Here is a 17,499-nt window from a genome sequence, read left to right as displayed (position 1 = left end):
TGGCCGTGTGTAATAAAGCAAATACGCTCAGAAATATTTGAGTTGTTTACTCATGAGGCGTAACTCCATAAAATTTAACAAATTCTTTGTACCGAGTTTAAAATCCTCTTCAAAATATTCAGGTGTCATTAAAATGTAATTAACGGATTGTTGATTACGAGATTTAATACATATATTCTTTTATATTTGTACTTGAGATTAAGCGAATTGTATACGTAATATATGTGTATATGTTATTTGTATACACAGAGATTTCTATACTCGACTGATTCAAGTTTTGCTCCAGCGACTTATTGAACGTTTAGACTAAGTTCTACCGAATGTTCTGCACATGCATGGGAAGCATCTTACCTTTCGACACAGGTTTACAGTAGTAAACTAACTTGTCTACTAAATAGTGAACGCTGTTAGTCATTAAAAACGTCATGGTAGCAGTTGCCATCGCCAAACGAGTCGCACTGGCGGCGTTTTATTATTGGCGTTTTAGTATTTAAGTATATTTGTGCAATTACTTTTTATTCATTGTGTAAGGCAAAGAGATTCTAGTACTCTTAATGTCAGGTTTTTCCTCCTCTTTGTTGTTTGTCTTATTTGCAGTTTGACAAGATTGTTCATCATTGACACAACACTTTGTGATGGAAGACTGTCTTCTGTTGGCTAGAAAATATGTTAAGACAGGGTAGGCAAATTTCGGCCCGCGTGCCGGATCCTGCTGACCGAATTATTTTATCCGACCCATTTGTACTTACTGAAATCACGACTGTAGTTTTTATGGATATAAATTTTCGTTATAATATATATGACAATGACGAATCGTTGGCTAAAATGAATGAGCTACAGTAAGTCACCAACGTATTATCTGCACCTGAACATAATATGCAAAACGATCCACATATACTCTCTAAACTCACCGTTTTAAATAATTTATGTCATTCTAAGAATCTAGCGTCTTTGCCAAGACTAGCGCCTGATATGTCCGCATTCAGGTCTGCAAATTACGTGTTTAGAGAGCTACATTCAGGGAAATTACGCGCGGTCTTGAAAGCTGCAACCAGTGCCAGATTTACCATTGGGCAAGACATGCTGGAGTCCAGGGGCCTCAAGCATTTGCGGCTTTGACATTCAATTTTGAACTGTTATTAATTTTTAAGTGAATTCCAAATTTTGAAGTATTGTTCGAGAATTTCATAAGTAATTTTATGTTTGTGACTTTATAATGTATATAGCATATCATAATTAGTAATCAGTAGATTATTTCCCACCATACTTAAATGGGCACAAACATACAAATTGCAATATATTATAAATAGGCCATATTTAAGGGTGAAGGAGACGCGAAAAACCAATACTGGTTATCGAGCAGCGGCACCTATAAAATAAGTCTAACACTATATTATAAGGAAGAAAAAGTCGAACTAGGTTTAAATAAGTTTTGTGTTAGTGTGCAGCAAGACTATTTATTGAATTACTCAGGATAAGTTTAAATAAATTGAGAAAAAAATACAAAAAATATCTCGAGGCGATCTGCTGTAACCAGCAGTCGCTCGCTTCAAACAAAGTGACTATAATAGTCACTTTGGCTTCAACAAAAGAAAAGACGACTCCGAACACCACTGAATTAAGGGCCTCTTATAAATTCACATTCGATTTCATGAGGATATGTATCGGAAGGGTCTAGAACATGAAATATTTTACAGGCCTCTTATCATCTAAATCCGGCCCAGACAGCATCACATGATTTTTGATTCTATCCGGTACACCAATTTCAGTACTTGTTATCGACGTCAGTTATTGGACACGTTTAGTGGACATAACGATCTTTTTGTTGTTATGTTATTCTTGTTCTTGTTGTTCTTTGACACTTTTTGGACACCTAGTGGAAATATTAAAAAAACGCTTTTCTCTTAGATCACTGGACCAATTGCTTTGAAATTTTTAGTGATTAAAGATGAAATTTTTCTCCAGAAGGCTATTACTTTTATTTATTTCAAATATTTCTGTTAGCTCTGTGAGATTTGTTTTTGTTTGCTATGACGTCACCGAACGTTCTGCGGGCATCGGACGCCATTTTGTGTCCTACTGTACTGCTTCGCTTGGTGTGAATATATTTGTAGACTGTGATCTGACGGTACGGTAAATCGTACTGTACTGCGAACAGACGTGTCCATATATTTGGGCGTAGCTCTCTTGTTTGTAAATATAATGTTTTTCATTCATATTAAATTTTGAACCTAAGGCTCGGTAATCAAGTCTATTGTCTGTAAGTCAAGTCGGGAAGATCATTTCCCTCCTTGTTGGACACGTAAGTGAACATAACGATCGTTTTTATGCTGGCACGATCTTATGCTGGCACTCTTCTTCTTCTTATTTGAATTCTTCTTCGAATCGCCATGAAAAAAAAACGCTTTTCCTATTGATTACTTGACCATTTGCTTTGGAATTTTCAGCGGATGAAGATGGAATTTTTTCCTAGAAAGCTAGTACTTTTATTTATTTCAAATATTCTGGTGAGCTGCATTGGATTCGTTGTTTTGAGTGCTATGGCGTCATCCTAATTTGTCACTAGGTGGCGCTACGTGTCCATACATTTAAGCGTAGCTCTCTTGTTTTAAGATGTTGGCGGTTCCTATGACAGTGTCTAGAGGTGGCGAGCTATTCAAATTTATCTCGACGTCTTTCACCATAGTCAATTGCTCTGAACATTTTTGCACCAACGGCATTAAAAGAGTATACCATGTGTAGGACTGTTTTACGGGGGCTCCCGAAGTATGCGAACCGAGATGGCGGACATCGGAATGTAATATGTGTACTAGGTTAGGGTTAGGCCATAATTTTAGCTATAAACACTACGGGAGGCTCTTGGCTAGTCTTCGAACTGATAATGGGACTAAAATAAGGAAAATTGGAAAAAAATTATTGCCTAACCCTAACCTGTTACCCATGTTACGTTCCGATGTCCGCCATCTTGGTTTGTATACTTCAGGAGCACCGTTTTACGTTTAAAAAAGAGCTAGCGCCTATTATCGAACAATGAAAACACGAGCAAAACACATTACGAATACCAAGTTTTCTAATGTATAAAAATTTTTGCTTTGACATGGCTGATTAGTTCCATTACACATTTCTACTTTGCAGTTAAATTAGCGAAAGAGTTAATCTATAATTCTGGGAAAAGCATGAATATCGCTGAAGGTATGCTGTTTTATTTTTATTATGCTAAACGTATATTTTCCTTATTGCTATTTAAAGCAACTGTGTACTATGTGCTTCATTTTACCTACTTCGATTATGTGGAAACAAGCGTTGAATAGTAAATCCCATGAAAATATTTTTATCCACTTGTAGAACGTTTCGAGGACGTGTTTCAAGACGAGATTGTACGAGCTTTTCCTAGAATTGTCGATTTTAAAAGATTCGCTCGATCAAGATATGGATTATGTTTGAGTCAGGACGAGATTGAAGACATTGTAAATGATTGTTGCAGTTCCACCGAAGAACAAAAATTGCAAATGCTATATAAATGGAAACAAAATACTGGTAATTTTTCACTCGCTTTATGGACCATGATTTGGTAACATATTTCTTGCTGCTTGTCCGTGACAATGGTTGATAAATACTGGATACTTTGTTCCCAGTTATGCATACCGGCAACGGTTCAAATGATTCCTAGAAAAAATAGACATAAATTGATAACTTGTAAAATAAAGCATATATATTTAAAACTAAATGAAAACATCTGCTGAAGACAATTTTTCAACTATATGATCGCAATTATTATTATTGTTGCCCCTTGCCATGTTGCCAAACCATGAATAATTATCAAGAATCTTTCCTGGTTCAGGTCGAGCGGGAACAATCTCCAAGATTCGAAGTCTTGTTCATAACTTTCTTTATGACGACCGTGACCAAGGTATTTTGAGTAAAAAATTATTTGCCTAGGCCTATGTGATATTTGGCAGATATCAAATGAGATAAAAACACATAAAACACGTATTATCAAAAATATCCGACACAAATCAATCACATCAGTATACAGTTAAACTCAGACGAACTTTCAGAACAATTAGACAACTTACTAATGAACTTACTGCCGACAAAACATTGGATGGTTTTATTAATTTTTCAGTGTAGAACTATAAGTCTAAGGCAAACAGTAATTGTTAGGATCTGACATAAACGGAACGTGTCTGAATTGAGATGGAAATGATGAAATGGTGATATAGTTCTTATAAATAGTAAATACAATTTAAACAACTGTTTCTTGACGGCTAATCATGATATGAAGATGATATCTTATCGCATTTTAATTATGAAAATGATTACTAGTTCGTGGAAACCACACTATTTCTTAGATGTGCAATGAGAAATTTAGCTTTATGTCAAACCTTTTTTATATGCAGTCTGCCAAATCTCCAATATCCTAATTACACCCTGTTCTTTATTGGATATATATATATATTATAAATGATCTATTATTAAATAATAATATAATGTGATATTAATATTTGTTTTATACATAAGTAACACCACATAATATGTTAGATTATATTCAACTCGATGGAACGTTCGGGGCATTCCGCAATCAACGTTTGTGTGGAAGTAAACAAGTTTATCGCGGGAAACAGCAAACCGATGCTGGGAATCGAGATGTTGCTATCAAGTTACTTGATTTTGATGAAAGTAATTATCAGGAGGCAGAAGTTCTTCTGAAGCTAACATCTCATCCCAATGTCGTGACTCTTATACATTGCGGTATACTTTACGGGACACCAGTCAGTGATAAAATGTTCCTTGTTATGGAACTTTGCCACGACAAAAACCTCACTGATTTTCTAAAGTTTAAAAAAGAAAATAGTGTCTCATTTGAAGACAGCCAGGTTGTGTCTATGGCGCAGCAGTTGCTCTACGGTTTACAATTTATCCATCACAACGACTTCATCCACCGCGATCTAAAGCCTGACAACGTCTTGTTGTCAGTTGATGAACAAAGCCTTAAAATATCTGATTTTGGTCTATCAAAAGAACTTCGTCATGGCCGATCATTCACTCGCCAAAGTGTACAGCGTCCTGGTACAGATGGATACAGGTCTCCAGAAACGTACCTTTCCGATGTTATTTCTAAAAAATCCGATATTTATTCGATGGCTATTGTGATATACGCATTATGGAGTAATGGAGAACATCCGTTTGGTCAAGATCCAGACGGATGGAACATCAACATTAAGAAAAACGAAAATCGTGATCTCGGTCATCTGCTCATCAACAATAGCCTCAACAAAGTAAAAGCAATAAATTTACTCAAGAAAATGTTGCAGTTTGAACCGGCGCAACGTCCAACAGTTGACGAGATATTGCCCGATTTCTATTTTCCAACGTGCCGTTGTAATAGTTTTTTGGAGGGTAAATATTCATTGTAAAATATTCAGGAATTCTAATTTCTTCTCATTATTCTGCCACGAAAAATATTACGACTAAACCTTGAACATTAAAATTACAAATATATCGTTATCTTGAGTGCGATATTATCATATATAATCATAGTATACACATATAGAAGGTTAAGCCAATGTGTTTCATTCCATTACAAGGTCAACATATATTTTTCAGATACACTTGTTGAAAATATAAGTCTTTCAGTCCAACCAACAAATTCCTACATACAGAAAACTCTCGGGACTTATCACCACAATTAGGTCAAAATTCGTCTGAAAGAATAATACTTTTATCCATCAGTGCTTTAACTATATATTTAAGTGTCATATGTTTGTTTTCATTCTGTAAAACGTTTGCGCAGTGGAAAGCGCAATATTAGTTGCAAAATATTTAGGAATTATAATTTCTCCTCAGTATGATGTCGCGACATAATACGAGAAAATCTTAAACTTGGGGATGACAAACATCTCTATATCTTTGGTGCAAAACAATCCACATCTAGCAAAATCATTCTACTATACCTGGCAGTAGACTACTGAATAGATACTATTGATGATCTGGCAAATAATTTTTTAGATAGTCTTCAGGAAAATACAATGATTTTGAGGTACAACAGGAATTTATCGATATACTCACCTGCAACTGGTACATGGGACGAACTGAAGGTTAGATATAGAAAAGCAAAGTGGTTTTGTTTTTATTGCATATTCAATTCCAATTCACTTCATATTTCAGAAACTATCTAACAGGACGTCTCGGTATTCAATTGTCGTATTGAACCTTCATCTCTACGCTTTAACCTCAACAGAAACTTATCGTTTGGAGTTTTCTGAACCTACGGCAAACTGGGAAAAAACGGCGGACCTAATACATTACCATGGAAAGTTTCCGCCCGCAATTGTATTAAACGGTATCACAGCAAATTAATGCATGCTACTAAGATAAACATAGAATAGTCGAAAGTTGATTGAATGTTCAATAACGTAGCGTGTCCTGTGAAAACATATTTCAGAGTAAACTGTTATCAAAACATTTCATTAGCGCTGTTGTAATTTTATCTATTTAATAATGAGTGTCTATTGAACGAAATAATTAAGTAAGATAACTAATTAAACCACGTTCGCAATATTATAGGAAGTATATACGTGTGTGGTGGATCGGATCTGACATCGATACAAATAGTCCAAAAGTATGATCCTGAATATGATAAATGGCAGAACGTAGCTCGCATGAAATTGAAAAGATCTGATCATGGCATTGTTTCAGCTAGAGGTATTGAATTACAATATATTATAATAAGAATATAGCACTAAAGACGATTTAACGTAGAAATGATGTTTTTACTTTCATGTCGCCAAGTGCGCCCCACAAACATAACTAATGATATAAGAAATAGTTCGAGTAGACGCTGAACTACATATTCTGCAATTTACATTATAATTGTTTTTCATTAATTGGGATATTATCTTTATTCCAGTGCTCAATAAATAAATAAATTTATATTTACCTATTGTCAAACTATTGCCTGAAACTCAATATATCAACAAATAAAATACGATTACAATCCCAAATAAAATCTGTGGTGTTTATATTATTTTTTTTTATTGTCAATTTTTACATGTTTTATAGGGAAAATATATTGTTTCGGTAGCAAGACTGGGACTGATGACAGCTACAGAAAAGGTGAAGTGTACGATTCGCAACGTCAGACGTGGAAATTCACAGCACCCATGAAGAGGCGAGCACTCAGAATGTCAGCAGCTGAAGTGGAGGGGTTGATATACGTCGCTGGTAAGTTTTTAACAGAAAATTCGTTTCTGATGAACCGTTTTGTCTATATTTAAAAAAATCGAAATCTTCATAAATTGCTCGCACAGGTAATTAATTGATCCAAGTAGGAAAATGCAGTGAACTCCTAATTATCAGTGATTGTCACAAAACTTTTTCAGAGGGTCAATTAAATTATTCCAAAATGAAAATAATAAAAAGCATTCACAACGATCTGCTTACATATGTCTTTGTTTCAATAAAGCTTTTAATGTGGTACATGTTTTAAAATATATAAAAGAAGCATATTCTGTTTCAGAGGAGAGTGACTTTCATTGTTACGACATCAAACGTGATTCATGGCAAACAATAATCCTTTCAAATCAGTGGCCAAACTTTCATTGTGACGTTTTTCACGTTCTTGCTCTCAACAACGAAATTTATATTATTGGGACGGATAGCATCAAGTAAGCGTAAAAAAAATGCTATAAAATATACTAAAAAAAATACAAAATGTACTAAATATTCCAAAAGTACAGGCCGATACGCTTTTACCACGATTTTATTGCAACGTTTAAAATAGTAAATTGAGCATCACAAAATTGACCTATGTTCATTTTTCCTTTTTTCAGTAATGATGCACTTCACAAATATGACCGAAACACAAGTAGTATCAATCTTATCCATAAGGATCCTAGATTTCTTGCTCACTCATGTGACGTCGCCAACTCTGGCTAACACGCTTCAATCATTGATGTTTGTTTGCCGGACATTTGAAACAAAGAAAAAGAATTTTTTATTTAAGTTTGTGGTCTGAAACTAATATCAATATATATTTCCATAATTTGAAAAAATTCAGATATCAAAGATTAACATCAAGTTGCTGAAATACCCATCCATTTATCATATGAATAGTGTGAAACTTAATTGCTCATTTTCCTTTTTGTGTCGATTTCAAACAACTTATTATTTAATTTTTATTCTGAATTTTGTGGCACTGAAATCAATACACGACTTTTAGTGACTTGTATTATTTATATGTCCTTGCGAAGTTGTATTCAGAGATATAAATGGATGTGCCATTCAGGTGCTTTAGTTTAGATATCAATTGTAAAAGTTCACTCGAGTTTGGCCTATCAAGTTGTGCTGTCCAAGCGTTTGATTCAGCGACGCGCAAGTGACGTGTCATGCACAGGTAACGTGGTACCAGACATTAGAACAGTGAACTGTTACTTTAATATTCGACACGATATTCGAATATTTAGCCCAGTCCTATTCTAAACTCGCTTTTCATGTATTTTGTAAATTCTAACGTAAATCAGAACTTGTCTGGTGTTCAAGTTTAGTAAAAACGTTTGCTGCCCTCATTAAATTTCCTCGCGTGAAAGTGGCCCGCGACACCTTTCCTAGGTTGGGCAGGTCTGATGTAGAATGAAGTGGTTCTCAACCAAGCAGCTTTGAATAATTGCAACAATTAACTTTTGAGTTGAGTAAATTATGCCAGCAATGCTTTGTGTTCATACTGTATGTATTCGGTGGATGAGTTTATAGTGCTACCATTCCTCGTCTTTGGAGATAGCTCCTGCCCACCTAAAACGAAGCGAGACGGGGTGTTTTCACCAGTTTTAACTTTTAGATCCACAATGCATTGAAAAAACGACAACGAAGGGAGTGTTCGACGGGGAATGAGAGTATTCTTTAATTATCGTTAATATTTTGACTGATTTCCACCTTGGGAATTTCGACTGATTGACATCTCGACCAACCCAGATAGCACAACTACGTTGGGCCAACGTTATAATCCGCCGGCAACCGTTGTACGCGGTTTTACAACCATTTACCATGGTAAGGCCATGATTGGCCTTCAACGAAACACTCCATTATGCGAAGAAATGCGCGCGCGATTCGAATATAGCACATGAGGTTGCCATTCATTTTGGCGGTACTCGTAATCGATAGCCTGTTACGAGGTTTTTGCCGTGGATGGGACAGTGACATTGAACTTTTTATGCTTTCATAGTAGAATGGCGAAAGTAGAGATAGCCTAGTTGTAACCGTGTAAGTTAATCTCATGGTACCGGTACCCTAAGTGCGTTGTCAGGTCACGGTTCATAAGGGTGATAGGGTACCACACGGGTAAAAGTTACATATTTATCCCTGGACACCGTAGGTACCGGTAACGGCAGAACGAGATGAGGTACGGTACCGTGCTTGGTCTTTTGGCATTTTTTTGTTAAACTTTTTTAGGTTGCCATCTCTCATTTACCAGTATTCGTTATCGAGTACCGGTACCTATGGTAGATACCGGTAAAAGTTACATATTTATCCTGGACATCATAGGTACCGGTAACGACAGAACGAGATGAGGTACCGTACAGTACTGCAGTACGGTACGTTACCGTACTTGGTCTTTTGGCACATTTTTTTGTTAAACTTCCTGAGGTTGCCATCTCTTATTTACCAGTATTCGTTATCGAGTACCCGATACCGGTATTGGTCCTTCATCCCTGGATATAGCCTAAATTTTTATATTTACTTTATTTGTATAAGTGCAAACATTTCCGCAGCCCAAATCCAACCCGTTGAACGACTTAATCCAGTAATCTGAATAGTTGTACATTTGTGAACCTTCTGTCTGATGAATTTCAACAAATCTAAATACAGATCTCAATTGGCTGAAATCTAAAATATGTTTTAACAATTGCCACAATCAAACTGAAACTAAAATTTGATGTTTTTGGGTAAAAAATAGCTCAAGGATTATTGTTTTCCCTTTTTGTTTTTGTAACACTTTAAATTTTTTTTCAATTTTTGTCCGAGGTCCGAGAACTTTGTCCAACCCTGCTCTATTTCATATTTTCAGCTTTGTTGAGAAATAAATTACTGATTTTTGAATAATATCTATTTTGTTTTAAAATTCAATAGAATTATATTGGGTAATCATATATATTAATATGATTTATTTTCAGTATGTATGCTATGTAATCTTACCCAACCAACCTTAATTAAGTGTTATTATATTTTAAAGTGAATTGGAAAGTAGACCGCTAGCAAAAAAGATTCGGGCGATTGGGGGGAAGCCCATCTCTGTACAATGACTGCCGAATGTGCATGCAACTGTGCAATGCCCAGCGACTCTAAAAGCATGAAGTATTGTACGACACATCCTTTACAAATATTTGGACATATTTTGTGTAATATCCATTTTTTTTCCGGTTCTAAATAATTATTACCGATTAGATATTCTGTCAAGTGTCAATATTACCATTGTAAGTTTAATGATATATACCATTTTTATAATAGGCCCTATGACAATGGACTGGAAAATTCACCTGCTTCAATTCCCTCTTTCACGCAATCATACACTGTGTCATTTCAAGTATCTCAATGTTTCAATGCGGACAAGCTCCTTGCATACCTGTGCCATAAAATATTGCACAATAGCTAGATATATCGGTTGAATAATTACCTAGTACAACATCATGTGGTTAATACTGTATTTTCCGGCGAATAAGTCGCTTTTCTAGACCCAAATTTTTAGCCTGATTTTCGGGGGGGGGGGGGTCGTCTTATTAGGCGAGTATGTTTATTTTCATTTTTTTGTTGCCCTATTATTGAACCCGGACAATAAAATACCTTCGGCGATAGCATCCCCCACGTCCTCATCAGGTTAGTTTAATTAAATCGACATTCTCGTGCTGTGAATCTGAAATTTCAATGCTGTGATTATCATATATGGACTGAATATTACGCTATAAAAAAAAGTCATAGGCTATTTTAACCAATGCGCAAACGCGGCAACCGCTCGAAAGGCATTGCATGGTAATTTGAGATTCCCGACGTTGATGCGATTTTACTACCCCGACTCATCGGCCGGTTATATGCAAAAACCCATTTTTTCAGGCTTAAAAACAGGCCTCGTCTTATTCGCCGGGTAGACTTATTCGCCGGAAAATACGGTAACTAATATTAATGAAAAATTTATATTCTGGTAATTAGTATAGGCCATTCGTTCACGTTTATCATCTGAAAGACAATCATGTACTATATATTGTGTAACACTAACTTGATTTTCAGAGATCAAGCCATGCTCCAATCCAGTCCATGGAAAAATTGTTGGGACAGGCGGTAGAAACTCTTATGCTACAAGCTACGGCATCTGCAACTTTCCACTGATTATAGTGTGGACTCGGACATAAAGGAATTGATGAAATTCATTGTCAATTCATTGTCTGATTACATTTTGATCCAGAAAACATTCAAGGATGAAAAAATCGCTCGTGAGTTGAATACTTTTATAGGCTGATTACATACACTTTACGGCAGTGGTTCCCAAACTTTTTTTTCCGCGACCCCAATTTTTGTAAAATCACAGGCTACAGATACTTGTGACCCCACAACGAGAAAACATTAAAAATCAATTTATTCTATTCAATCATTCTGATGAAAATCGACTGTAAGTTTGCGGGGCATTAGTGCAACGTGGTTGTACTTGTACTTAACTGTTTAGTTCAGTGGTTCCCAACCTTTTTACCCCAGCGGCCAGTGGGCAAGCAAAATTAATTTAAGAGTTCGCTGACCGGTAACACATGCCATCGTATGAAGACCACGATGTAAAAAGCTCTGAGATTCAGAATATTTGTTTAGTTTTAGTACACTGTTAAAATATTGCAGATTACTCCATAATTAATTGGAAAGCTAAACAGAACATGAAAGTAAAATAGGTGAAAATACCCTTGCTGGGTCTCATCTTATTGAGTGCCTTTTATTTTTTGTCGTTTTGTTTTTGACTGCATGAAGCGCTTCGAATTTATGTATGAAATACAATATGCCCAATATTTTCGCTTCGTGTTCAAGGAAGGTTATTTAAATGTCTAAATACGATCTGATTGCAATATTAAAATTGTTCACTTTTATACGAATAGGATGTGGACAAAACACATATGTGTATATTTTAGAGTAGATACTCGCGATAATTTAACATAGAGCTTTTGCAACGGATGGAAACCTTTTCATTAGATGTATTCTTATAATTGGGCTTATTTACTCATTCCAGATAAGATATTTGTCAAGTCTTGGAGGTTGCTCCGAGAAAGACTGGATTGGAGAATCATGAGCTCAGTTATAACAAATTTACTCTCCCGCTTATTCAACTGTGCAGGACGCGGTGGATAAGGAGTGAGTGGGACGCACTTAGTTTCTGCTATTAAAGGTACGTATGTAATATGTTTATCATATTGTACCACCATCTTTCTCTGCTCTACCCTCTTCCATTTTATAAGTATAAGATTATTTTGACTCCAAATCAGCTTAAGATAATTCATACGGGAAATGAACAAAAATTGATTAAATAGAATCTGACAATCTGGAGTGAAAACAAAACCTTAATTAAGATTGAAGCGTAAAGAATATAAGGTTTTGCCAAAAAGATGCCTATCGTGTTCATGAATTAAATTAAGTTACTCACACACAACAACAACAGAGATATAATAAAATAAAAACAGGCGAGAAAATTTAGATAAGTTTGGTAGTAAACAAAATGTACTTGCCAGTTGCCACACCATTCATTTTTATCATTATGATTGTCAAATTGAGTAATAATTTTGTAAACAACTGTGAACAGTAAAGAAATTGAATGTAGATTTTGTATACAAAAGTGAACAGTATAGAAAAATATTTATTAAGGAGATATCGCCAAGCTGATTATGGTTAGAGTCAAGTGCCAAATTGCCAATCCAATGTTGCCAGAGTTTGGTGCATAATGGCGAACAGTGGTTTTCGAACTTATTTGTATCATCGCTCCCGTACAGTACTTTTTACATTATCATCCCCCCCTAGCACAACAGCAAATGATGAAGTTACAAATAAATTTATTGTAAATCAATTAAACAAATAGACTAATCATGGTGCATGTTGTTTCTAATAATATAGATGAATTTCAACAAGGAATATTTGAAGACATTTTAGTCAGATAAAATCTCAAATCATCAAAATTCCCTCCAACAAATATTCCCATCAAAACATTGTCTACGCCCCCCTTGCGGAATCAAGAATTTCTGTATTTCTCAATTATTATTGTCTTGTCAATGTAAGCTTCACTCACACATTTGCGACTGCAGAAACTTGGCTTAAGATTCCTACTCTGAAAATTTGTTGGGATGCAGTCATTCAGACTAGGCTTTGAACTCTGGTGCTGTAATTTGCTAATACTGCAATTTAACACAGAATTTTTATATTTTTCAGCTATGGATGATCTGGCAACGAACTCCGATTAATTTTATTACATGTATACATATTTGTAAAATAAAGACATTTTGTTATCTTTTGTTTTTTATTATATAAATAATGTTAGATTAGTGGGAAATTTCTATGTAGTATAGATCCATACCCTGTCTGTACAACACATCGCCTAACTTGGCCCGACCATGTGCCACGATTGTATTACAACGTGTCACCTACGTAGGCCCGGCCATATGTCACGATTGTGTTACAACGTATCGCCAACGTTGGACCGGCCATATTTCACGATTGTGTTACAACGTATCGCCTACGTTGGCCCGACCATTTGCCACGGTTGCATTACAGCGAAAGGACCGACGTTGGCCCAGCGGCCAAATCTTCGCTGGAACATGGTTGTTCGCCATTATTGGGCCGGTGGTTCGAACAACGTTCGGCCATGGTTGTTCCGACGTAGTTGTGCTATCTGGGAAGTTCAAATCAACCAGAATAATTTTCCAGAACGCACTATATTGATTAAAGTGAAGTTATAAAATATGGTTATACGCGCAATTGCAAAGTTTAATTTATCGGCAGCATCTTGTTCAGGCAATATAAACTGCCTTATAGCTCTAAAAAAATTTTCCTCAAAATATCTCCGATTTTACCAAAATTTTTTAGCAAACATTTGTGTTGTCTTTTTTAAACTGCTGGTTATGGATTGTCATAGCAGAGGTAGGAAGGATTCTGATAAGTATTACCTATAACATAAGTCATTTGCCAACCATAAGCAAAGTATTCGAATATATTATCAACGCAGATAAGTATAGTCACAATCATATATGATCATTCACATGACAAGCAATAGGACTTTTGTCGTTGATGTTCTATGCCTGATTTGTTACTAATTATAACTGAATAACACACGACAAATTAGATCGAAGAGGTGAAGCTCAATCAATTTCCTCAGATATTTCAAAAGCTTTTAATATTGTTTGAAATGGTACGATAGACTCAACCAAATAGTCTCACTTTTAATTTCCTATTTTGCTGAGAATGATCGAAAATCTGTAAAATACGCTGTTTGAAACTTTGACTCGGGGTTTGCGAAGGGTGAAAGATATCTATAAGCTCGAAAAGTATAAAGTTGTTAAATTTATCGTTATATTAATCCTGTTACAGCCCCAATTTCAACATCAGTACAAATTCTAGAACTGTAAACAATTACACACGCTGCCTCCTCGAATCATCACAAACTTGCAACACACGTTCAGCAAGCTGACAGAAACAATGAAGACTTTTCTCCGACTCGGCGTTGATTACCCCGATAAGTATCTAGCCCCGATAAGCCGATAGTTATCTAGTTATAAATTTCTGGACATGCTTTATTTGGCAGCGGTATGCCCGCTATCTGTTACTCTCTAACTTGGCAATTAGAAATTTCAGACTCCCCACCACCAGTTAAAATTCTGGGCTACGCTCCCGCATGAATGTATAAATTTTCTCATGCTGTTTCATGATCGTCCAAGACCTCTAACATGGTCCGAATGCCAATTAAAAAGATCACAAACAATATTGTTGTTGGACATTTTATTATTTTATACTTAGTAAATTCTATGCAAATTTATTTTCTCTGTTTGCATTGATTCTTTCTCTTTGCAAAACGCTAATTGATCCGTGGTCATCAGTCATTAATCTAAAACATGAAAAGTCTATAGACGATATTTCTATACATGAGTCTGCTGTTATGATATTAGATCTTTATCTCCTTCGTCGCGCTAATTGATGACAAAAATACAATTTTTACTCGCAGATTAGACTTTGTGTTGAGTTCAACAAAAATAAGCAGTTTCAAAAAGAGTTATGGTTGAGTGTTGAGTATGGACATAATAGACTCGGCTCAATCTTGCTTGGGTCAAACATTTCTCCCCAAACATGAAGCAATAAATAAAATACAACAATAAACTTGTTGGTAGTTTAGTTTATGAATCAATGATGTAGCATAAAAGTGGTCTGAATGATGCTAGCGATGGAGTCCCAATGGAATTTGGTTATTAGTATCGAATGCGGGACGAAGGTATGTGTAGGAATTAAAATTTCTGATTTATAATATTAAAATTTACCTTTATAATAACAACCACTCTCGTAGCAAACTTTTTCAGAAGCACAGTCTACATCTGTTTTACATTCAGCTTAAAAGACAAATTAAATATATACCGAAACTGTGACATTCACAAAAATCAAGTAAGCCAAATAACGTAGTGCAAAAAGTGGTCATCGATAATTTTACCAATGCATGATTGGTATTATACTGAATATGGAAATAGTCGATCTTTAATTTAATCAAGACTCTAATAGTAGAATGTTGAGTAGCGTGCAATTTTCTGACAATTACATTGGTTTGTGTGATAGGATGAAAAAAAATTAGTACCCCACTATGAAATATTTTTTTTTTGAACCGGAATAAGCTATTCCGAGGAAGTAATATTCCATATACTATTTTCATTTGATCATATTCAACCCTCAGGACGTTATTGATGCATTATATCAGAATTTACCTATGCACTCTCCTTTATCTTCATTGCAAAATAGGTCAGAATCACAATCTTTGTCATTGTAACATGCTGGATAAAATAAAAAACAATTTAGAAATATTCTGTCAGTCATTCACGACAATTTGCAAGACAAACATTGGTCATGCCAAATAATTGGCAATCTATCGTTTTAGTTACATCTGATTGGATATTATATTGAAAATGATGCATGGTGTGAAACAATTTATTTGAAACACGGCATCTTCGATAAAGAAATTTTACTGCAAGGTTATGTGTTGCAGCACGTGGGTTAGAGTTAGACGGTACTTCAGCTCATATGAAAGATTTCTAACAAAACTTAGTGTTCGGGTAAATGTAGAACGTCAAAATTCATGTCCAATAATTAAAAACTTCACTGAATAAATATAATACAACAAACCTTGTCCGTATGTGCCATCAAGAAATATCAACATTACAGCAGCCGACAGCATGATCGATACAAGAAATCTCCTCATATTGACTTGTAAGTGTAAACGTTTAAAGAGTTTTTCTCAAAACTAGATGAAATACTGAATTAGAAAATATTTGACTTGGAAATATTTTCTGCTTATTACGTCAGTACAGAGAACTGGATTTGAAAATAATTATTGTTCTAAATATTCGATGAGCTGCCTCCTACCCAGCGAACAAACTGATGTTCTCTGCTCGATGTATTGAGAATATATAGTCTTTCTTCATATGTTTAGTTAAATTAAATGAACTTACGGAGTTTTTTTAAAACAAACTAAGATAATTTTAAATCAATAAAGATCGCATAAAAGAAATCTCCGGCAAATAAAAAAATATAGAAATTTAGGAATATAAACTTCAATATGAGCAAACGTTTCTACATATTATCAAGCTTGAACTTTGGGTAAACATTGGAAAAGTAATAATTAATAAGTGTCCTTGGTTTTATAAAACAATTATTCCATTTAATTTTATTTTCCAATACAATGACATTTAAAGCAGTTTTCTCAAAACTCTGACGTGCGTTTAACTAGTGGGAACAATGATGGGAAATACTTAGCACCATTTTATATCCTAAAACTGCCATAAATTGGAGCAGTTCTTGCAAAACGTCTGATGTGGGAAAGAAGGAAGCGACTAGCTAGTGAGAACAATTGTGCTGGAGGTAGAAATTATTTGAACACTCTCAACAATTTTGTTATTCATTTCACGAGGACGCGGTACCAACGGTTTTGTTACTAATTGCTTTGCTTTCTAACTAATGGGTCAACAACTCGACAGAGCCATCTTTATTCAGATGGTGTTTCTAAACTATGCACTGCTTTGCGTGAGCGTTCATTCAAAACGTTTTGCGCTTGTATACTAAAAAAAAATCCAAATATAAATTACCTTACATATTTTCTAAGTTGATAAAATACGGAAATCGTCCATTCACTAACATTAGCGTGTTATTGAAGCCTGAACTTTGGCTTAATTAAGTCCGAAAGGTCTTCGTTATACGCTGTAAAAATGAGAAGGATGTTTTCCGCGCCAAAACATA

General features: G+C 35.1%; 1 protein-coding gene and 2 long non-coding RNA genes across 6 annotated transcripts; 2 read left to right on the top strand and 1 right to left on the bottom strand.

Moving 5' to 3' along the window:
• Window positions 1-3,175: 3,175 nt before the first annotated feature.
• On the top strand, window positions 3,176-8,186 carry LOC120327015 (kelch-like protein 23). Of its 3 annotated transcripts, none has more exons than XM_039393391.2 (9): window positions 3,176-3,192; window positions 3,346-3,537; window positions 3,842-3,910; window positions 6,010-6,098; window positions 6,169-6,317; window positions 6,572-6,705; window positions 7,063-7,224; window positions 7,520-7,667; window positions 7,833-8,186. In XM_039393391.2, exons 1-9 carry the CDS (start codon window positions 3,177-3,179, stop codon window positions 7,936-7,938), a joined length of 1,065 nt encoding a protein of 354 aa, XP_039249325.2. In that variant the 5' UTR covers window position 3,176; the 3' UTR covers window positions 7,939-8,186. The 3 variants fall into 3 exon arrangements, with proteins under 3 accessions (XP_039249325.2, XP_039249324.2, XP_077968365.1); XM_039393390.2 differs by having other exon boundaries at window positions 6,169-6,343; window positions 6,568-6,705; XM_078112239.1 differs by lacking the exon at window positions 7,520-7,667 and having other exon boundaries at window positions 6,169-6,343; window positions 6,568-6,705.
• Window positions 8,187-9,729: 1,543 nt separating this feature from the next.
• On the top strand, window positions 9,730-12,347 carry LOC144422055 (uncharacterized). Its single transcript, XR_013475129.1, has 4 exons — window positions 9,730-10,394; window positions 10,504-10,869; window positions 11,278-11,480; window positions 12,257-12,347. It is a non-coding gene; the product is annotated as an uncharacterized LOC144422055 (long non-coding RNA).
• Window positions 12,348-14,991: 2,644 nt separating this feature from the next.
• LOC144422186 (uncharacterized) lies at window positions 14,992-16,650 on the bottom strand. Of its 2 annotated transcripts, none has more exons than XR_013475181.1 (4): window positions 16,390-16,650; window positions 15,975-16,040; window positions 15,540-15,608; window positions 14,992-15,194 (listed from the first exon to the last, which is right to left on the bottom strand). It is a non-coding gene; the product is annotated as an uncharacterized LOC144422186 (long non-coding RNA). The 2 variants fall into 2 exon arrangements; XR_013475182.1 differs by having other exon boundaries at window positions 14,992-15,112; window positions 16,390-16,646.
• Window positions 16,651-17,499: the final 849 nt, after the last annotated feature.

Source organism: Styela clava, chromosome 4 (genome assembly GCF_964204865.1).
Source record: "Styela clava chromosome 4, kaStyClav1.hap1.2, whole genome shotgun sequence".
In the NCBI taxonomy this organism is placed as follows: domain Eukaryota; kingdom Metazoa; phylum Chordata; class Ascidiacea; order Stolidobranchia; family Styelidae; genus Styela; species Styela clava.
Note: the sequence above shows the minus strand (reverse complement) of the source record. Positions and strands in the feature narration are given on the sequence as shown.

Bases quoted from the DNA above. Each gene is read 5' to 3' on its own strand.
- LOC120327015 (XM_039393390.2), top strand. The intron at 6,706-7,062 runs GTATTGAATTAC...CATGTTTTATAG, and splicing joins TGGCATTGTTTCAGCTAGAG to GGAAAATATATTGTTTCGGT. The intron at 7,668-7,832 runs GTAAGCGTAAAA...TCCTTTTTTCAG, and splicing joins ATTGGGACGGATAGCATCAA to TAATGATGCACTTCACAAAT.